This window comes from Sus scrofa, chromosome 13 (assembly GCF_000003025.6).
Source record: "Sus scrofa isolate TJ Tabasco breed Duroc chromosome 13, Sscrofa11.1, whole genome shotgun sequence".
Taxonomy (NCBI): Eukaryota; Metazoa; Chordata; class Mammalia; order Artiodactyla; family Suidae; genus Sus; species Sus scrofa.
The window spans coordinates 10,331,671-10,355,631 of NC_010455.5; the positions used below are offsets into that span (position 1 = coordinate 10,331,671).

A 23,961-nucleotide genomic window follows, 5' to 3' on the forward strand; every position below is an offset into this window, starting at 1 on the left:
GGAAACTTTCATATGCTGTCGGTGTGGCCATAAAAAGAAAAAAAAAAAATTGAATTAAAGTAACAGAATTTAAGGGGGAAAAGGTTTATAAATTATAACTAATATAGTTTTTCCATAAACTAAGTATATTATTTACATGCATGCCCTAGACCATGTTTTTTACATTGTAACATCGAATAATATTTATTTCTTTTCTGTAGTACTGCCATGTCTTGTTGAATTTTATAAATGTACAGAATCCTTCAAATAATTGGAATCCAACAAAAGTTTCCTTTGAAATTTTTATTTTTCAAAATTGTTTTCTTTGAAGGTTTTTTAGAGCTTAGAGTTAGCTTTCCCCTGTGAGTATTCCTGCAGGTGTACTGAGAATAAATTCAGTCCCCAGAACATTCATGAAATGATTAGACTCTTCATCAAAACCAGAATGTCTTGATTTTGCCACTGGAGTTCTCTGTGCCCAAAATGACAAGTTCTAAAATAATGATTGTGTTTATTGATTCTTCTCATTCACCTAAGGAAAAATTAAGTCCATAGTCAACCAATGACCCTTGGACTGTCTTGTCTAATAAAGGTTTGTCTATTTATACCAACTTTATCTTTTCATCTAGGTTACCTTCCGAACAAGAATCTATCACTGTAATATTAACAGCCAAGGCGTGATCTGTCTGGACATACTGAAGGACAACTGGAGTCCAGCCCTCACCATCTCAAAAGTTCTCCTCTCCATCTGCTCACTTCTTACAGACTGCAATCCTGGTAAGAGCCTTTCAACCCATTGTGGAATTGGTGGTACTCAAGACTTAAATGCCAGACCTTAGTAAATTGTCTACCACCACCACTACTGATGCCATTACTATTATTTTTACTACTATTGATTTTAAATTTCCATAGTATGTAACTGCGATTTTTTCCAATTGGGTCTAGTCTTTTTAAAACCTATTATTTGCCAGGAAGGAAAAAGCCTAGTGTGATAAAAATTAATGAAAGATTCTTTTAGATGGGGAAGTGCATTTAAAGAATGCCTTACATTCTGTTGCCAAATAATAATAAAAATTCAAATCAAATAGCTTAATCTTTAACTAGTTGCCCACCAGAAGATGTTAATTTGAGAAATGTGGGCTGTTAAACTGTGACCACAACCAGGCAGCACCACGCAGATGCAACCTTCTTGGCAACTTAATAACTATGCATCCTTATAAGCTATTAGAGCAAAAAAGCTCTTGAACTCAAAATACTCAAAAAGTAAACAAGGAAATTCAGTTTCCCAGGAAAGCTGAAAAGAGCTGATGGCCAGGCCTTCAAGTGGGGTGGTGGTGTGCTAATTGCTGAAAGTTCTTACTTCCTTTGTGCTCCTAGATGGTTGATGGCATGTCTTTGACAGACTTCTTTGAAGTAAAAGACAAATCAACTACCAAATATTTACACATTTGGGTTTATTTCAGAAAACGCAAAAAATCTAAGGGTTTTTCATTGGGGTTTTCATTGATGTTCTCGATGAGAAATTCTTTTTTGAGTATTTAATTAATACTCTTTATATTTTATGAGATTCCATCTTCCCTGTTCAAGAATAAACTCACTAGATAAGTGAAGTTTTAGGCAAGATAGAAATGGCAAGTGAGAATCAAATTTCTCTTAGGACCCTGGCTGCTTTATAAAATGTGAAGAAATTGTAATTTTTTCAATTTTTGTTATTATTAAATGATCAAACTTCTTTAATGAAGAAATGTAAAAACAGAATTTAATTAAAATTTTATATGGGTAGATATATAAAACAAATTAATACTTTTAACACCAAAAAGAAAATAAAACATATTTATGCAAGATCATTAGAAAATATTTTTTACATCAATTCATACTTGACACCAGATAGTGACGTTCAGTCATGATGCGCTAACTTAAAACCAAATGACAAACACTATGTTCTTTCAATCTCACTATTCCTATTTCAGTCCCATTTGTCTCTTTGACTCTGTCTAACCTCATTTGGAGATAAGTCATAAAAAGGCTGCGCGCGTGTGTGTGTGTGTGTGTGTGTGTGTGAGAGAGAGAGAGAGAGAGAGTTCCTTTGGAAATGCTGAAACATGAAACGCATTTGCCTTCTCACACCCAAAATAGTACTATTTCTGGGGGTTGCTGAAATTTGGAGGGGGGTGTGTTTTTGAGAGAAAAATTTCTTTTGAGAGATAAGTCACTTATTCAAGAAACTTTTGGTATCAGGTTATTATACAGTACACCTTAAACTCATAGTGTTGTATATTGGTTATATCTCAATAAAAAAGAAACTTTTGAGACCCTACTATTTATGAGGCACTTCTGAGCACAAGATAAGAAGTCCTCCCTTTTTGTCATGGAATAAGGTGTAACTTCACACTTAGAATTCTTGGAGCCCAGAGGCAGTCCTTTCCCCAACTGGAACCAAGTCAGCTGAAATGGACCCATCACCCTGACCCAGTGCATAGATGAGGGTCTGTTCTCACTGGACGTATTCCTGCATCCCACCAAAGCTTGCCCTCAGCAGTCACAAAGGTTTCTGTTCCGTAAATTAGAGTTTTCTTTTTCTGTGTCTTGGAAAATTACAGATATATTCTGCAAAAAAAAAAAAAAAAGGAAAAATAAAAATCATCCCGGGCTAAAGCAAAATCATATCAATAAAAGAAGTAGATTTTGAAATAGATTATGCTATTGATAAGAAAAAGCCTAAAGATTATAATATTCCTTTAAGATACACCAATAAGAGAGAGCCTATGCAATAGAAGGATAGAATACTATTTGTAAAAATACATGATAACAAATTAAATGTTCCTACTTTAACACACGTAAAAGAGTTTTCTAGGAGTTCCCGTCGTGGCTCAGTGGTTAACACTAGCATACGTGAGGACGTGGGTTCAATCCCTGGCCTCCCTCAGTGGGCTAACGATCTGCGTTGCCATGAGCTATGGTGTAGGTTGCAGACGCAGCTCAGATCCAGCGTTGCTGTGACTGTGGGGTAGGCCTGTGGCTACAGTTCCCATTCAACCCCTAGACTGGGAACTTCCATATGCTGCTGGTGTGGCCCTAAAAGACAAAAAAAAAAAAAAGTTTTCTAAATTGGCACATCATTTATATATATGTTCATACTTCTAGTCTTAAAAAAAGTTCCTTAAACAAGTCAAAATGTCCTTTCTTTTGTTTAATACCTTTCGCATTGTTTTTTAGTATTCTTCCTTCCATTCTCTGTCGACATTTCTCCCTAGGTTTATGTTAAACTTCAATCTAATCTATTTTCAGATGATCACAAATGTAAGTTTGATAGATTATAAATGGATACTCTACCCTGAATCTGCAGACCTGTTTTATCACCAGAAACACAATCAGCTCAGAGGCAGACTTTGCATGAACATGCAGATTTAACCAAGTGCTCCCACTCTTATCCCTACATAAACTGGTCTTTTTAAATCTTTTTTCATACTTTTCTCATAATTTAAGTTTGTCCTAAGAATTTTGGGCCCATTCAGACACAACTATTTTGTGTCTCATGGTGGGGCCACATACCCTTTCTTGTGTATTTATAGTCAGCACCTGTAGATTTAAAAACCAGCTCCACTGTTCATCACTTGCAGCAGCGGTTTAACTTTCCTTGGCCTTGGTGTCTTACACAAAACAGAGGTTATCACCAGCCCTACATCATAGGATTCCTGCGAGTTTAAAATGAGAGGGTGTATGTGAAAGCTCTTTGCAAATGTAATGGATTGCTGTTGGTGTTATTCCCCAGAGTATTTAGGACTCCAAGCGGGCATACATTGGATGGCCAAAAAGTACCTACTCAGCTGAATTTAACTGAAAGAAGACCATATTGAGTAATCTCTAATACCACCTCCTTGTCACTGACACTCTTGGGTATTATAATCTGAAAGAAGCTTAATTCTGAATGAGTAGTGCGCCTTGTATTACCCCCTGAGAAGGATTTTCTCCTTTTGGTAAATATCCACCATTACCAGGCAGTTGATGGTGCACCAGGGGTAATCAGTCCATTCCCAGCTCTGGTCTGGGCAAGTCTAAGCGCTGGCTGGAGTAGGGCACACTTCTCAGGGGCGTTGATCAGGCCTGACACGGCACTCTGCTTTATCCGCCAGAGATGGCTTCCAGAGATTGGCTGAGACACTCTGCTGGGTAACAGAGCTGCAGCCAAGAGGAATGGGGTGGATAAGCTCAAAAGGTCAGCACCAGCCTTCCAGATTCTGTGACTGTGGTGGTCCTGCTTGGTGAACATGATTTAACTCAGGGATTGCTGAGATTTAGAAAACTAAACAAATTTCCGGCTTTCATAGGATGCTCTGATTTTTTTTTTTTTTTTTTTTCTCTTTTAGGTCCACACCCGCGGATTATGGAGATTCTTCCCAGACTAGGGGTCGAATCAGAACTGTAGCCGCTGGCCTACACCTACAGCCACAGCAATGCCAGAGCTGAGCCATATCTGCGACCTACACCATAGCTCACGGCAACGCCAGGTCCTTAACCCACTGAGTGAGGCCAGAGATCGGATTCATTTCTGCTGAGCCATAGTGGGAACTCTGGGATGCTCTGATTTATAAGCACTTTCTTCTGAAGCATATACAAAATTTATCCTCTGGTCTATTTGATTTCATCTTCTGAAGTTTGTGGTTGTCTTTTAAAACTCTTAGATGTTTTATACTCTTTGTATGAAATCTCTTTATTATTTAAAATTTGCATATATTATGGTCTTTGGACCTTAAATAATAGGTATTTTCCCTCATACAAAATGAACTATCCTGAGGACACTGATAATTATGCGCTAGAACAAGGGGGTTAACAGTTTTCCTGTCCCAGATGCTTTATTGAGGTCATGTCCAGAAATATTACTACTTTTTTTCATAAATCTGCATATCATCTGGCATTGTTTCACTAATCTCAGTTTTTCTTTCTACTCTACTGCTGTTGCTTTCTGAAGTTTATGTGCTTGTTTGATTCTGAAATGTGATTCTCTTTATTCTATCATTTAAAAAATTTACCCCCAAAATAGGACTCTTATTTGATAATTGGAAATTTGAAAACCAAGTATTTGATATTGAAGAATTATTGCCAGAAATGTTTAGACATAGTGAAAGGGAACCGTGGTTATGAATGTTTTAATCTGTCCTTTCCTTTTAGAGATACACCTGAGTTATCAGCCAGTGAACCCTGTATGTTCCATTCCCCTGTAATCCGCTTCAAACTATAGGCTGCCTGAGGTACCTGGGCCAGCCAGGTCCTGCATTCATAAACAGCCACAAGGTCCTTGTCCACCACTTTTCAAGCAGGTGGAACTGCCCAGACCAGACGAGACCAGGTCCCATGAAGATGCCCTGAGCGTACCCACAGACATCACATTCTGCGTGCAGGAGTGTACCCCCACTCCATTATAAAAAATAAAAACCAAGGATCAGTTATTCCCAGTCTTAGAATTATGCAGACCTTTATTAGAACAACAAGTAAGCTACGAATGGCAGCTCATTAGCCCTCAGCCTTACACAGTGATTAAGCCGAGCGTGCACACAGCTGCAGTTCGTGGGTAAGAGCCTTATTCCTCTCACAGGGGAAATGGAGGGAGGTCTGCTCCCTGGGACCCTTTGATCCTGTTCCAGTGGCCACCCCTCCGCCAATATCACAGCCCTTTGTTTCAGATCTTTTACTGCCTGTTTTTCAACAACTAATACAATCCTTATCCATCAGTTGTCTCAAATCCCTTAACTTTGATTTTTATTAACTGCTTGTCTTTGACCTGATTATGATTACAGAGTACATTGTGTTACTATTAGATACTAAAAATGTTGTAATAGATAGTGACTGCGGAGGAGTGTGAGGACTATAAAACAGGATTAATTATATTTCAACACAGGTGTAATTGTGTGGATTATTTACACTAAGTTTGTGAGCTTTTAGACTGATGCAAGGTATATAAATATGAATATTTGTAAATATGAATATTTATATTTATAAATATAAATAAGAGGGTTCTACTGCATACCACAGCAGCGCCAACCTTGCTTCTGTACGCCCCATTCTAATACTACATGAAAAGAGTTTATTTAATTGAAATTTCGGGAAAGCTCTACAAACGATAAGCCTACCTGTTTTCAAAGCAAGCTATTTTAGCAGAAATACCAAAAAAAGTTTATTTTTCTAAAACAGACATTACCAATGGCTCTGTAGACATCAGATTTCTTCTGATGCCTATGACTTTTTTTTTAAGTGAGAAACTTATTAAGTAGAAATACATGGTATAACATACAGCTAACTTCAGGCTGTTTTCTTTCTTTATGAAGAATTGGTTTCTCTTCCAGAATATTACATGCTGAACTCCCAAAAAAAAATTTTTTTAGTTGCCCCTTGGCATATGGAGTTCCCAGGCCAGGGATCAGATCCAAGCTACGGTTTCAACCTATACCACAGCTACAGCAATGCCAGATCCCTTAACCCACTGTGCTCGCCAGGGATCAAACCTGCATCCTGGCACTGCAGAGATGCCACCCATGCTGTTGCAGCACAGCAACAGGATTCTAATGAGAACTTCCAGATAGGAATGTGGACAGACTATAATTTGTAGTTATGACACCTTATACTAGAAGAAAGAAAGCTGTAGTTACATATAGTTAATTAATATACCTGTTATTTTAAATACCAGGAGAGTATATAAAGTCCAGAAATTGTATATTTGGAAATATGCTGTCAATGGTGTGGAGGTTCTTAAAAAACTGAGGCTTCATTGAAAAGAATGAATAAAACCAGGGAATATGCATCATTAAAGAAAAAAAAACTTCAGTTTTGTTAATTCAAGAAGTTTAACAGAAATTATCCTATACCATTGTAAGTTGGGGGAAAAAAAGCAATTCTGAGATATACCTTGATCTGTGTTTTTAATCAGTGTGACTTTTAATAGTTACCCTACAAGGGATACTGGTATATAATAATGAATCTTAAAGAGCCAATTGTATGTGCCATTTTATTAAAGAATGAACTTCTAGGAAATACAGAATGATAAAGGAAAGTTAAAATTACCTGATCATGGGGTTAAACTTTGTATCGCTTGTGTTGTGAAACACGTGAAGAGTATTCCTCTTTGAGTCAAAGAGTTGCGGGAAAGCATCAGGGACTTTTTCTACTTTGTGTAGGCAAGTCTATATTTAGCGTAACCATCACGTCACTATCTTTCCTGAATATCTCATGTGTCTAGGTTAAAAAGAATATTAACCGTTTATTATTTTTTGATAGATCATTATCCAGAAATGCTGACCTTCAAGCTTGATTGCCCTCATAGTTACGTATATCCCCTTAGGAGGTTTGGTTCTGTTAAAGACAGTAAAACTATACCATATTTGTTGATATTCGGCATGAGATGCACTTAAAACATAGCCTGTAAAGTTTCACCTTCTTATCTTTTTTTTTTTTTTTTTTTTGGCTTTTTTTGGCTTTTTGCTATTTGTTGGGCCGCTCCCGCGGCATATGGAGGTTCCCAGGCTAGGGGTCGAATCGGAGCTGTAGCCACAGGCCTACACCACAGCCACAGCAACGCCGGATCGTCAACCCACTGAGCAAGGGCAGGGACCGAACCCACAACCTCATGGTTCCTAGTCGGAGGTTTGGTTCTGTTAAAGACAGTAAAACTATACTTTACCATATTTGTTGATATTCGGCATGAGATGCACTTAAAACGTAGCCTGTAAAGTTTCACCTTCTTATCTTAACTGAAGGAAAGGGTAGTTGGGGAAATTCTTCCCCTTGGTAAAGATGAAAATATAGCCTTGTATTTATCATCCTCCTGTTTGTTTTTCTGGCTTCCTTTTCCTTACCGCTGACCTAGGAAATAACCGTGACCAGGCAAGAGCTGTGCTCCAGCGTCCCTAAAGCGTTGGCAGGAGTTCTGCTTCTGTCGCTTTGTGACGGTTATAGAGTTGTCCACTCATCCTTTGTAAGGATTCTCATGGGGGTGCCCAAGGGCAACATGTTCAGTAAAAATCTTGCCTGAATTCAGTACAATTAAGAGAAGGTCAGCCTGATCAGTAGTTTTTTAATGAATTATAGGAAATTTGAAATGGGCAAAGACCTAATACTTATAAGCACATGTAGAAAACACTAGTAACATGTTTAAACTAGATGCCCTGTTGACTCTGCTTTACCAGGGAAAGGGATGAAAGTGGAGTTTTCACATTCACAAGAATAGAATGATTATAATGAGTCCTAATAGATCCCTCCCCTAATACAGATGCAAAACTTCCAAACTTGCCTTTATATAGGGTTCAGGTATTTTTACAGGTTACCAAGGGCTTTTTTTAGACAGGCTAACTAGTCTCAGGCAATACAGCTTTACATCATTTTCATGGCAGCCCTTTTTAAAAGAGATGATGCAGTCAACTTCAGCACGCATTGTTGCATCGGAATTAGTATGAATTTTTGCTACCGAAGAGTGCAATCTGTGTTGCTGGGGCAGGTAGACCACTGAGTAAAGTTTTGTTGTGTTTTTTTTTAAGGAGAAGTAAAGATAAACTATTTAAATAATACATGTTTGAAATCATTGCAATTTCAACATTAGAACCGTGTCCTAATATGAAAATTTTACTGTTCTGAAACAACATTATAAAACTCCTCTAGGATTCCCTCGTGGCTCAGTGGCTAATGAATCCAACTAGGAACCATGAGGTGGAGGGTTCAATCCCTGGCCTTGCTCAGTGGGTTAAGGATCCAGCGTTGCCATGAGCTGTGGTGTAGGTCGCAGATGTGGCTCTGATCTGGTGTTGCTGTGGCTCTGGCGTAGGCCGGCAGCTAAAGCTCCGATTCGACCCCTAGCCTGGGAACCTCCATATGCTGTGGGAGCAGCCCTAGAAAAGGCAAAAAGACAAAAAATAAATTAAAAAAAAAAGAAAGAAAGAAACTCCTCTAGGAGTTTCCTGGTGGCCTAACGGTTAAGGATCTGGTGTTGTCTCCACTGTGGCTTGGGTTTGATCCCCCAACCAGGAACTTCTGTATGCCACGGGTATGGCTAAAAGAAGTAAAATGAAATAAAAATAAGTAAAACTCCTGTAATTGTCCAGAAATATACTTGTGTGGACAAAACATAGGATGATTGATTAATAGTTTGCCTTCTTTATTGGGAGGTTTGAGATCATATTATCTTAGAAGTATAATTATGAATTTTGAAGACCTAACATGACCCTACCAATGTCTGGTGGCCTGAACATCTCAGCAGTTACCTTTACTTTTCCTTACTTTCCGACTCAGCCTTCCTTTCAGTAACAACACCAGCAATAATTCTTTTTACTATTTTATTTTTTACTCTTTTGCCTTTTAGGGCCACACCCGTGGCATATGGAATTTCAGAGGCTAGGGGTGGAATTGGAGCTGCAGCTGCCAGCCTACACCACAGCCACAGCAACACGGGATCTGAGCTGTGTCTGTGACCTACTCCACCGCTCATGGCAACGGCGGATCGGCGGATCGTTGACTCACTGAGCAAGGCCAGGGATTGAACCCTCATCCTCATGGATACTAGTCAGTTTTGTTTTCACTGCGTCATGACGGGATCTCCCAGTATTTCTTATTTTAAAAAGAAGATGCTTCTAACATCTCAGCCTCCTCTTTCCTACACAATAGCAATAGCTCCTTTCTCTTTCTCTTCTCCTTATATTTGTTCTTAAAGAAATCTTGACACCTAATGCTTATAATGGGTATTGAATTTCTGGTTGTATCATATTGGTGAAGAATTCGCTTAATTAGCAGTATAGGAATTCCATTAAACCACAGGTATATCTCTTTCCACAATGGGTGTGTCCCCGGGGAAAAAATATAAATCAAAATATTTATTTCAAAATCTCATCAAAATATTTAGATGTATTTGAAGAACTTTCTGCTTAAGAGTATCCTATGGAGAAACGAAGTGAAGCATTTTTAAACTTGAATAATGAATGCCCCCCATTTATTTTTTCTTAATAATATAAGTGTTTTTACCCCTAATTCAGCACTGCCTTTCCTGCCAGGGCATTTTCCCAAATAAGACATATTGTTTGTGATACTCAAGTGCCTAAACCAGCCAACAAAAGCCTGTCCAGCTGTGGGCCTGTGGGCAAGTGTCAGCGGGACCTGTGGAGGCAGCTTCACCTCCGTGAAGAACATTGTGGCCACACGTTTATTCCAACGACCGACTTTTTGTGCAGCCTGGCTCCCACGATGGAAACAAGTTCATACATGGTCTAAAAATGCATAGGAAAATTAGAATACATGGAGGCACAGAGGAGGTCTCTTTATAGCTTATCTAGCTTTGGATGCCAGCATTAGGTTTTTACAAGAAAAACTCTTGACCGAGTTTCTTATTCTTCAAAATTAGTACTCTTTGCTTTATAGTCACTTTTTTTTTTTACTTAGGTCATTAGGTCACACAGCACTAATTTAATGGCTACACTGCATGAATAATGAACCCTGCTTCAATGGGGCAAAGATACATAAGTGCCAGCCACCCCTGGTCCTCTGGAAAGGGGTGCCTTTACCTGGGGAATGTGTACAGTTTTTATCTAGACAAGCTCACATGGAGCTGGGATATTGTTAACTTTAGCCTTGTTCAGTATAGTTCTGTGTCTGCAGAGAACGAATCCTTTCAGTGGAGTCCCATTCAAAATACTGTGGATAGCTTATTGTTGGCTGATCACATCTAAGTTCTAGATGTATGTATTCCTTGATTAATATACGTGTAGTGGCCTTTTCTTGTTCCAGCGTGGATTTTTTTTCCAACACTATTGGTTTTTTCTCATAAAAATAATGCACACTTATTAAACTTGTCTTAAATCAACCATCCTTTAAAGATAAGTATTTGATTTTCCTTTGAGGCTCTTTGCTCTGCAAACTTCGATTCGGTGTAAAGTCATTTAAATTTGTCTCATTAGGAGTTGCTGGCGTAGCTCAGCAGAAATGATCTGACTAATATCCATGAGGATGCAGGTTCGATCCCTGGCCTTGCTTAGTGGGTTATGAATCTGGAATCGCTGTGAGCTGTGGTGTAGGTTGCAGATGTGGCTCAGATCTGGCATAACTGGCAGTGGCATAGGCCAGCAGCTATAGCTCTGATTCGACTCCTAGCCCAGGAACTTCCATATGCCACGATCGCATCCCTAAAAAGACAAAAAATTAATAATAATTAAAAATTAAATAAGTAAATAAATTTGTCTCATAATCTGGGGTAAATTTAGACTCACCAACCTCACCTTCTAGCCCTGGCTTTGACCTCCTTCTACTTAGCATTCCTGGTGCATATTTTATTGTCCCTTAATTAATATAAATCTAGTCATGGGTAAGCCATTGCTACAAATTTTGTTATAAAGTCTCTTGCTGTCCTTGCAGTGATAACCTCTGATTTTCAGTTAGGAAGTTGATCTCATTAAAAAGCTGCTGTGTATGTTAACTTCAGATGGAAATTCTCTTCAATTTACTTTTTAGAAACTCTCACTTGGGGGTTTTCCTTTTTAGACATCAGCAGTGATCTATTTTTTGTTTAAAGAAACACTGAGGAAATGACGTGGTAGTCTAAATCAGTACGTAACAATTTCTACAAAAACTGAAGTTTTCCTTCACTAAAATGAATTAATGAATGTATTTCTGTTAAAATTTAGTAAATTGTCTGTTTTTGAGGTCTTTTTCTCCCCTGAAATTATCTTTAGATCTTTAGCATCTCGTGTTCTTTTGAAAATTGGGTAAAGCTGTTGAATTATTTGTTCTGTTGTCAGCGAAAGACTATGAAAACACAAATAAATTGAAAAGTGAAGCAGACCCTCTCTATAAATAAAACCCACCTTTACTTACATGAAAATGTATGTTTTACTCAAAACTCCTTATCCAAAGAATGACTCAGACTATCTTCCCCTTACTTGAGGAATTTCTGAAGAGTTAAGAACATCTAGGCTAAATTTTAATTAACTTTTTCTATTATTTCTTAAATGAAGATAATTAAAAGATAAAGATTATAATGGTGAAAACGTACTCATTAATTCTCCTCAATCTAGAGTAAAACAATTTTTTGTTGTTGTTGCTGTTGTTTAAGTGATGGAAAGAATTGGGCAAGAGTTAAGTACTTTAGGTCAAAGGTCTTCCCTATCCCTTAGGTAACCTCTCCCAGCGTTTTTTTTGTTTGTTTGGTTGGGTTTTTTTGTTTGTTTGTTTTTTGTTGTTATTGTTGTTTTTATACTTTAGGACCAGTAATGAGTTTCTCATTCTTTAAAATTAGTCCTCTTTCCTTTGTAGTCACATTTTTTTTTTTTTTTTAACTTCAGTCATCTGGTCACACAGCTCTAATTTAATGCTTGGTCACATCAACTGTATTAACCCTTACAATTAGTGTTCTTGAATTACACCTGCTTCCTTTCTATACCTCTGTCCTTGTTCTTTATTATGACATCAGTTTCTGTTATTATTTTATTGAGTATTAAGTATTTTATTGTGAATCGTTTCACTCTTTGGCAAAGTGAGGCATATAACAAGAGATTGAAGTTTTGCTTGTGGTAGGTTCAAGGGGCACATTTTGTAATGACCCAGCACTCACCGTTCAGGTTTATTTACAGCTTCCATCAGGAGAGACGTGACTGTCAGGCTTTACTAAGCAGTTTTGTTTCAACAACAAGACTTAGTTTTCCTGTCTGTTGTCCAGCTGATCTGTGGGTCTCTGGGTCTCCACACATGCAGAAAGGTTTCTGGTATTATTTCCAGGCAAGAATTTGCCCCAGGTGTTTTTTCTATCACTTAGAAGGGGTAGAAATGATGAGATTATTAAGGAGCTCACTATCTATCATTCTCTTTTATCTTTACTCTAGGCCACTTTTGGAACTCTTTAAGTGCTATTTCCTGGTTGGTTAATATAGTAGATTAGTTACTGGGAGATGGAATCATTCTAATGATAGTTAGGTCAGAAACACCTGTACCTGATTTACAGATGATATAGCACAGATTCTACTTTATATAAATTTAAAAAGTGAATACATTTTAAAAATGTGATAACAGCAGGAAACACCCTCCAGAATGTTGAACCACCTCACTCCACCCCAGAGGCTTTGGGCCCCTGATCACTTTTCTGTCTGTACAAGTTTCCATGTGGCTGTCACCTTTCCCTTTCGGGTGACCTTTCAGAGAGGCCCACCTTCTGAGACTGCCCCAACAGCACTGAGGGGGCCCCTCTGTGATCACACTGCCTTTTTAAAAAATTAATTTTATTGTGGTTTTTACAATGTGTTAATTTCTGCTAGCAGAGTGATTCAGCCACACACATGCCCAGAGGATCTGTTAATGAAGCTGCTCCGAGAGAGAACTGGAGGGAAGAGTGATGCTCTCCAGGCGGAGCACTAGGCTGTATCCTCCTCCCACAAAGAGGAACAGCTGAACCTCAGCCTGGTCACCACTGCCTTCAGAGACCGCCTCTTTCAGGACCCCTAATAGAAAAACATTGAGAGGAAGTGAACAAATCACATCAGAGGTCCCCCCAAAAGTAGTGTAACCCCCATCATCTTTTGCAGGAGACAAATACAAGAACTTCAGAAAAGCCTTCATACTCATTTTCAACCTGTCCCCAGGAGCCCAGGGACTCTGCTGCATTTTACTGCCTGTGCCTGGCAGTATAAAGCTGAGTACCTTGGCACAAAGCCCACCTTCACCCAAGGCTCTGATTTGTCTCCTCTCTAAGCCTGAAGGGTCTCCCTGTCCTCCCCGGGAATTGCTGAGCTAGAGGCAGGGGCAGAGTGAATGGCCAGCACATATTTATTTCTTTAGGACAGAGCTTAGTGGTGGATATAGCCTTCTCTTTCTCCTTTTTCCTACTAACTGGTCTCTTCTCTTTTTTCTGTATTTCTAGCCTCTTGATTTTTCTGCTGATCCTTCTCTTTTTCTTTTGTTCTGTTCTCATTGGTCACTTGCTGCTTTCCTTCTTTCCTTTTTTTTTTTTTAACTCTGGTTGATTTGCAATATTAGTTTCAGGTGTATGACATGATTCAATATTTTTACAAATTATACTCCATTTAAAGTTATTACAAAATATTGGTTATATTCCCTGTGCTATACAATATATTCTTGTAGCTTATCTATTTTATATATGGTAATTTGTACCTCTTAATCCCCTTCCTCTTTCTTGCCATTCCCTACTTCCCTCTTGCCACTGGTAACCACTAGTTTGTTCTCCATATCTTTTTTTGTTATATTCATGTTTATTTGTTAGATTCCACATATAAGTGAAAACATACAGGATTTGTCTTTCTCTGCCTGACCTCACGTAGTATTCTCTGGGTCCATACATGTTGCTGCAGATGGCATTATTTCACTCTTTTTTATGGCTGAGTAGTATTTCATTTTATATATATGTGTGTGTGTGTGTGTATATATATATACACACACACACACATATATATATCATATCTTCTTTATCCATTTATCTATTGATGGACACTTAGGTTGCTTCCATATCTTGGCCGTTATAATGTTTTTATAAATATTGGGGTGCACGTATTTTTTGAAGTAGTGCTTTTGTTTTCTTCCAATACGTACCCAGGAGTGGGATTGCTGGGTCATGTGGTAGTTCTATTTTTAATTTTTTGAGGACTCTCCATACTGTTTTCCATAGTGGTTGCACAAGTTTATATTCACACCAGTGGTGTACTACTTTCCCTTTTCTCCACATTTTTACCAACATTTATTTGTTGTCATTTTGATGATAGCTGTTTTGACAGATATGAGGTAATACATCATTGTGATTTTGATTTGCCTTCCCCTAATGATTAATGATGCTGAGCGTCTTTTCATGTGCCTGTTGGCCATCTAAATACCCTCTTTGGAGAAATGTTCAGATCTTCTGCCCATTTTTTAATTGTGTTGTTTTTTGTTTTTTGATGTTTAGTTGTAGGAGCTCTTTATATATTTTGCATATTAACCCCTTATGAGACATATTATTTGCAAATATCTCCTGTTATTCAGTAGATTGTATTTTCATTTTGGTGCAAAAGCTTTTAAATTTAATTAGGTCCTGTTAATTAAGTCCCATTTGTTTATTTATTTTTTTTGTTTATTTTTGCTTTTATTTCCCTTGTCTGAGGAGACAAATCCAAAAAAATACTGCCAAGATTTATGTCAAAGAGTGTGCTGCCTATGTTTTCTTTTCCAGCCTTACATTTTAGTCTGTAATCCATTTTGAGTTTTTTTTAATATGATATGATAAAATGTTCTAATTTCATTCTTTTACATGTAGCTGTCCAGTTTTCCCAGCACCACTTATTGAAGAGACTGTCTTTTCCCCACGCTGCCCCACTAAACTCAATTTTTGTTAACCTTGTTTTTCAAAATGTTTTTCAAAAAAGAAAGAAACAAAACAAGAAGGAAACTCAAACTTTTTTGACATATTTTTATTTTAAAAGAGCTTTATTTATTGCTATCTTTATAAGATGACTTAGCATATAGTGTCTGTTGGCCTGGTATAACCTTGGAATATTACATTTCACTTCATGTGCCAAGTGGTGACTCTTGTTCCTGTGGTGTGCCAGGGCAGGAGTGGCATGTCAGCTCTCAAAAGGGATATAGTGTCAGCTCTGAAACTGTGGCTGAACTCTGTGAGTAATGTTGGAATTGGTGCCATTCTCAGCTAACACATGCCTTCTTAATGCCATGGCCTCTTTCTCCAGCTAACCAGTTTCTCTTTTTAATCTAGTTTGGAAAATGTATTAAATATAAACTCCTGTGCTCCATAAGTACCATTGCCAAAGCTGTGTCATACACATAGCACAGTAATCTCATGTTGAAGTTCTTAACATCTTTGTCCTATGGATGGGTGGCAGGGTTTTTCATGAAAACACTGGAGTCCATAGTATGATGTGGTTTATATTGTTAAACTCTTAGCTGTTGCCCTGATCTTCATTGCATTCATGCCTGACTACTCTAACTCATAGTGACATTCCTTTGCATGCATCTTTTCAGCAAACCTTATGATACTCCTTGCTAAACTCACTTATGCCAGATAAATCATGAGCACAATGAAGATTATACTTTGCAGTGTTAAAAAGGATTAAGTCAAAGGAACCTGATTATACTGGGTTTTGAAGATGTCGGGGAAAACTAGAGTACTACTAACCTCTCTCACTCATTAGCTCAGTGAGCGTCCTCATTTGTGAATTGAAGATGGTGCTTCTGACCCTATCTTGCAGTATTACTGTAAAGATATAAAAAGCATATCTGTAAATATGTTGAAGGGCCATGAGGATCATTATATGAAATGTATTGAACTGAAAGCCCATGTTAGCTCTGCAAGGTGTGAAAACCTTTGAGATGTCTAAAAAAAGCAATTTTGTTCCTTGCATAAAATCATTAAATGACTCCTTCATATTTTGGTGAGTTTGGTGTTTCACATGTGACAGAATTTATTTTCTAAAAGGAAAATTAATAGGAAGTATGAATTACAAGTCAGACTTGACTTAATGACTTCAGTTTGCCTGCTTTAGTCTCCTGTGTTTATAATCTAGATAACTTAAATATTCAGTGCCATCCTCTGTCATGTATTAAATGAAGTATAAATCTGCTTCTTTTTTCCCACCACCCATAATACACAAAATGTATGTCCTCTTGCAGCCCCATCCAACCACAGAAGTCCCCAGGAAACCTGGCCTTATTTCAAGTCCAAGTCTTTATTAATCTTTACCACCCCCAGTGTTCCTTTGCTCTTAACTTATATAAAATACAAGTCCCAGGTCTAAAGACAGCTGAAAACACATTCACATTGTATTGGTTGGCAGTCTCCTGAAGATCAGAGACAATGTCTAGTCAAGGTGAAACCTAACTATTTGTAGTGAAGTTTAAGTAAATTTAATTACTGAACTAGATATACTTTATTAGCTGGGTTGTTTATAATATTTTTAAAATACATCAGAGTGGACTTCTGCTTCTGAGTGTGAAGAAGTAACAAGAACCAGATTTATACCCCTACCTTAAACAGCTAGGAAACTAGACAACAGTCAGCCCAGGACTGCGATATCTGAAGAAGAAAAACAAGTGAAGTGAACCCTACAGCTGCCGCAGCTTCCACCTAGAGGAATTTTCAGGCTGTAGGACAGGGAGGAAGAAACCAAAGAGAGAGCTCAGCAGCTTCACTGGGTTGAGGAGACAGAGATGGGAGTTTGGGAAGACCAAGATGGCTTGTGTTTGTGGAGCAGAGACCCAGAGAAGAGGGACTGCACAGAGAGAAAACTCCAGGGATTGAAAAGGGTTTTGGATCTGCACATATGTTAGAAGAAGCCACCTGAGGCCTCCACAAAGCAGTAGACTGAGTAATTCCTGGAGCTCACACAAAGCTCTCCACAAGTAGAAAGACCTCACAATAAGCAAGAAATCACATAGTCCTCAGAAGATATTGCCAGAATAGTAAGGGTAAATTAGCTTTGCACCAAAAGCTAGTTTGGCCAGACCTGCCCTAAACCAAGTTTGAGAAAGCTTGAAAGAATCACACTTTGCCTAAATAAATACATGCTAGATCAAAGTACAACATTCTTTAAGAGAACACAACAAATTCCACCACCCAATAATGTAAAATTCACAGTATATGACACCCAATAAAATATGACTGGGCATTTTAAAAGCAGAAAAATGGAACCCGTAACCAGCAGAACAACTAATTTATAGAACCAGACCCAGAAATGACAGAGGTGATGAAATTAAGTAGACAAGAATGCTACGACTATTATAAATAAAGTTTGTGTGCTTAGGAAGATAAAGGAAAATTTAAGGAGAAAAGCAAAATATTAAAAGGGAGAAAGGAGAAAAACAAAATATTAAAAAGATGCAAATGAGGAGTTCCTGTCATGGCTCAACAGAAACAAATCTGACTATCGTCCATAAGGACGCAGGTTCAATCCCTTGCCTCGCTCAGTTGGTTAAGGATCCAGTGTTGCCATGAGCTGTGGCATAGGTTGCAGATGCAGCTCAGATCTGGCATTGCTGTGGCTGTAACATAGGCCAGCAGCTACAGTTCTGATTCAACCCCTAGCCTCAGAACCTCCATATGCTGCCAGTGCAGCCCTTAAAAAAAAAAAAAAAAAATGCAAATGAAACTTCTTCTAGAGATAAAAAATACAGTATTTGACATAAAACCTGCACTGATGGGAGTGACAGCAAATTGGCTACAGTAGAATAAAATAGTGAAATTGAACATAGTAATAGAAACTGTCCATAAGAAAGCAAGAGAAGTAAAAGGCTAAAGGAAATAAAATGAACAGAACTTCTGTGAGCAATGGAACAGTAAGCTATCTAACATACTTGTAATTGGAATCCCAGAAAAGGGAACCAGGAAGGAAAAATATTTGAAGAAATAATGGGAGGAACATCCAATTCCAGTAACAAGGACTAGATTTGCCCTCCTCCCTGAAACAACCAAAAGACAGATAAAATATATAAAGCAATGGTTTTCAAGACACTTGTCTCAGGCATTGAAGGACAGTGATTCCTGACCCATGGGAAACAATGAAGTGAACCCTAGGTTACCACACCATGAGTGTTTCAGACCATGGTGCTGAAACAGGAACCCAGCTGAGCCCAGCAGACTCTCTAAGTGGAAGAAACAGAGTCCAGGGAATCAGAGGCAGCTAGAGTTTGCAAGGAGTACAGAAAGAAGAGAGCTGTTGGAGAACCCCAGAGAGCTACAGAAAGACCCCTCAAGTGTTCCGCAGCATATGACATTGAACCTTAACTTTAGGTCTTATACCACAAGAACCATCCTTAAAGATTAAAGAGAGCAGTGCCTTTTCCCACCAGCAAGACTGGAAAAATCCATAATTCATGAGACATTGGATACACAGGAAGGTCTTGCTTCAGTTGCAGAAAACAATTAGCCCTAGACTAAACACTGCTTCAGCTCACCTACCTAATCATAAAAGCATAACTTGATGAATCAAACTGTCTCCAGGAACAAAGCTCAGGAATATTTATAAGAATGCAAAAATATCTAGCACTAAACAAGGTAGAATTCACAATGTCTGGAATCCAGTCAAAGATTACCAGCATATATATCCATACCAGTGTTTGTTGCAGAATATTTACAACACCCAAGCAACCCAAATGTCCATTGATAGTTGAATGGATAAAGAAAATGCCCCCCACACACACACAGCAGAATATTACTCAGCCCCAAAAAATGAAGTCTTGTCATTTGTGACAACATGGATGGATCTGGAGGGTATTATGTATGCTAAGTGAAATAAGTCATACAGAGAAAGACAAATAATAACAAATGATCCCATCTATATGTGTCAAAACAAAAAACAAAGCAAACGAAACAAAATAAAAACAGACTTATAGATTAAAAATAATAAACAGATGGTTGCTAGGTAGGGCAGATGCAAGTCGGGGGCAAAATACCTGAAGGGGATTAAGAGATATAAACCTCCAGTTATATAATAAATAAGCCACAGGATGTAATATACAGCATAAGGAATATGGTCAGTAGTGATGTAATATCTTTATATGGGGGCAGTTACTAGACTCACCATGGTGATCACTTCATAATATATGCAAATGTCAAATCACTATGGAGTACACACGAAACGAACATAATAGTGCATATCAATGATAGTTCATTTTTTTTAAAAAGATTACCATCATGCAAAGAAGCAGGAAAATATGACGTGATAAGGAGCATAACCACTCACTACAAACTGATCAGAACTGAAATAGATGTGAGAATTAGACCAAATAATGGTCATTTTCCCAAATTTGATGAGAACTTTAAACATATATATCCAAGAAACTCAAACTCAAACAAAAAAAAACATGGCGAAAACCACAGGCACATCATATGAAATCACTGAAGAGTGGTAAAAAGGATTTAATAATTGTTAAAAAGCAGCCACAACAAAAGATCATTTTGTTACAAAGAAGCAAAAATAAGAATGGCAGCAAAGTCTGTTCAGAAACTATGCAACCCAGAAGAAATTGAACTGCGTCTTTAAAGTTCTAAAGAAAAAACTCAACCTAGAGTTCTATACCCAGTGAAATATATTTTTTTAAAAGGTATTTTCAATAAAACCCATACCAAAACTTATGAACATTCTAAAGTAAAATTTCTGATTGGAGAAGGGCCTTTATTAGCACAGTAATAAGCCAAAAGACATAAAAAAGATTAAGAGGTATGGCTACATAAAATTTTTATTCTATATTTAATTCTATGTGGCAGACACACCATAAATTGTTAACAGATAGCCATCCTTCAAAATATAATGGGCCAAGAGTTACCATCCCTAATATAAGAAGAACTATAAATCAACAAGTAAAAAACCAACAACTCAGTGAGAAAATTGGGCAAATGACCTATAAGCAAGCAATTCACAGAACAACTAAATCAAAAAATACAGGAAAAGATGTTCAATCTCTAGTACATACTGACTAAAATGTGATTTCTCTTTTTAGTCACTGTAATGAGAAAAATAAAAAGATTAATAACATCCTATTTGAGGAGTATGGGAAAGACACATTTATACATTGTTTATAGGAATGTAGATTTGTACATTTTTCCAGGACAATTTGGAGGTACCTGTCAAAATGTAAAACACACATAACCTCTGAACAGCAATCTCACTTCTTTGAATCCATCCTAAATAAATACTCATAAGTGCTCATGGATATACATACAAAGAATACAACATTATTATTATTATTTTGGTCTTTTTAGGGCCACACCCATGACATATGGAGATTCCCAGGCTAGGGTTCTAATCATAGCTAAAGCTGCCAGCCTACGCCAAAGCCGCAGCAACACCAGATCCGAGCCACGACTGTGACCTACACCACAGCTCAAGGCAACGCCGGGTCCTTAACCCACTGAGCAAGGACAGCAATCAAAACCCGCAACTTCGTGGTTCCTAATCAGATTTGTTTCCGCTGCACAATGATGGGAACTCTATCTACAGCATTATTTTTATATTAACAAAAAAAAACTGGAAAAGTTCTTCATGTACATCATTACAGAATGGTTAAATAGATGTTAATGCAGTCATGAAAATGCAAAATTCCCCATATAGTTTGGACTGTTTTTAAAAGCTAGCCTTACACACATAAACACTCTCACACATGTATATTTGACTCTAAATGCATAGAAGAAAATGTGGAAATACAAATACCAAACTGTTAAAAAGCAGACAGTCTTTGGAGAGTTAAAATTTGAAGGTGTGTAAGGTAGGAGGAAGTATTTTCACAATTACTGTTTAATATTTTTTGTTGTTTGAGTTTTTAAGAATTAGTGAAAAATTTAAAACTTTATATAACTAAAATTTTAAAATAAGTATTGGTAAATTAAAATTAGAAAAGCTTAAGTTAAATTTTGATAAAAGGCAACTTTTTAAGTTAGTTTCTGAAGCATTATTGTAGTTTCAATTAATATTTTCAAATTTATTCATCTCTTTTCTTCTTGATATGTCTATGCTTAAGAATTGACTAGCGTATCTTTTGCTTAATTAGAACTGAAATATTATGTGTTAAACTGGTCAGAAATTTGAGTTGTCTATAGTGGAACTGTACAAATAGCGATCCTCTTGCAGTAAGTTGTAGTCACTTTGTAAACATTCTCTGTACCCATTATGGTTTTAAAACATCAGTCTCTTTCCTCCATTCACTCCAGTCACTGATTCATTCCTAAAATTGTGAAGTTTCCCTCTTTGTCTGGAGAAATTAACTTTTTTTTTTTAATGGCTGCACTCACAGCATATGGAAGTTCCCAGGCTAGGGATCGAATCAGAGCTGCAACTGCAAGCCTACAAATCCACAGCCACAGCAACGCGGGATCTGAGCCGTGTCTTCGACCTACACCACAGCTCACGGCAACACTGGATCCTTCATCCACTGAGTGAGGCTAGAGATCAAACCTGCAACCTCATGTTTACTAGTCAGATTTGTTTCCACTGCGCCACAGTAGGAGCTCTGATATGTTATTTTAACGTATTGTCCCCGTGACGTACATCATCATAGTGGTGATCAACCAGAAGAGAGAATGGAAATTTTTTTAATACCAAGAAGTTTCCTAAATGGCTATGACATTTTCTTTGTAAATGTTCCCTAATCTAACATTCTTTAAATAGTCATAGAGGCGGTAGGTGTTATGCAATTTAAATAGTCAAATAAATGATGGTATTATTATCCCTACATTCTCATCTCACCCCCTGAGAATCTATTTACAGCGTAGATTTTCTATTTGTGGCCCAAGAGAGAAAATTTACATCTGACTTCATGCCTTAATTATGAATCCACATGACCAGAGTTGGGTTTTCACCAACCGCTTGTTGATGATTTCACTCCCGACGAAAATGTTTTTGTGGTGGGAGGAAGGGTCTTAGTAAATCTTGCTGAGTACCCAGGTGTGAAGGCTGCATGTGGTGCAGCCTCTGAACCAAAGCTGATCCTTAGGCATCTCCCAGGGGCCCTGGTCACTCAAGGTCATCACTGGACTCAAGGGGAAAAGAAATGTCCTCTACATTTTCTCTGGGGAAGCCCTGAAACCTGCCTGTCAAGAATCACCGTCCAACTACATTTGAATGTACTTAATGCCTCTGAATTGCATGCTTGAAAAATGGTTAAAATGGTCCATTCTATATTATGTATATTTTACCAAAATAAAAAAAAAATTAAAGAATCACCATCCACTTTCTAAAAGCAGTTCCCTAGAGACACCAAACTTACTGTAAAGGGTTAACCTGTCCAGTGACAGTTTGACCCAGGTTTGAAAGACAAGAAAGGGATATTGAGAAGCCCTTTCTGCCACTGCTTCTGCTGAAATGGAATGAATCCGGCAGCATTAACACCAAGTGACGGTGAGGGGACCAGTGAAGTTGGCAGCAAGGTTGACTTCTCCTCTTCTTTTGCCAGGTTTGGTGATGGTTAATGTTAGTGAAAGTGGCAGTAAAAACAGTTACTACCTGTCACTGTTACTCAGTAGGCCAATTTTGAGCCTACTGGGTCCCAGGCACTGTATTTAGTGCCTTTCATTCTTTTTTTTTTTTTTTAATTTATTTTTTATATAATTTTTAAACTTTCCATTAAATTTTCCATTTATAGTTATTACAAAATATTGGCTATATTCCTCAGGTTGTAAGTACATCCTGTGCCTGTCTTATCTCCAGTAGTTTGTACCTCCCCCTCTGTTGACAAGGATGTGGAGTCAAGGGAACCTTTGTGCACTGTTGGTAGGAATGTAACTGGTGGAGCCACTGTGGGAAACAGCCTGAGGTTCCTCAAAAAACTAAAAATAAAACTATCATATGATCCAGCAATTCTACTCCTAAGTGTGTGTATATATATATACACATATATATACACACATATATATATATATATAAAACCACTGATTCAAAAAGCTACTTTCACCCCAGTGTTCATGACAGCATTATTTACAATTGCCAAGATAAGGAAGCAACCTAAGTAAAGTGTCCTTTTCTCGTTTAATCCTCTTATCTACTCTATGGCTTGAGCACTAATGTTACCTGCTCTTTGCAGATAAAGAAACAGACTCAGGATGGGGCCTTAATAGACAAACACACCTGAGAGGGGAACTTCTACAGCTCAGTCCCTGACCCTGCCACCTGCTCCAGGCCAAGGGACTGTGCGCCTTCAAAACCCCCAAATTCAGAGGATCCTGATGACCTGTACAAAGAGAGTATGAGGAGGAAGAGGAGAATTCTCTGTGCCCCAGATCCCAGAAGCTGGGTGACGACCAGTCACCCTTAAAGATAAAATTGTTATTATCTGATTTATTCATCACAAAAGGCCTGATAAAATTGGGCGTATCACACTCAGAATGTCCAGGAACACCATTTCAATTGTAGGCTCAGGATTGGCCAACTCGGAGTGACACAGAGGAAGCTACCTTCATTCTGAAGTACCTCGAAGCCTTTGTGCAAACGGGGGTGACGTATAAAATGCTCCCTGCATGTATTCTGCACAGCATCC

At 37.9% G+C, this 23,961-nt stretch overlaps 1 protein-coding gene across 3 annotated transcripts in view; it reads left to right on the top strand.

Annotated features, from left to right (window-relative positions):
* Window positions 1-23,961, top strand: part of UBE2E2 (UB2E2) — a 382,468-nt gene that overhangs the window by 333,574 nt on the left and 24,933 nt on the right. For all 3 annotated transcript variants that reach the window (XM_021068635.1, XM_021068634.1, NM_001078672.1), the window contains 1 exon segment: window positions 609-756. In XM_021068635.1, the coding sequence (XP_020924294.1) occupies window positions 609-756 (148 nt within the window).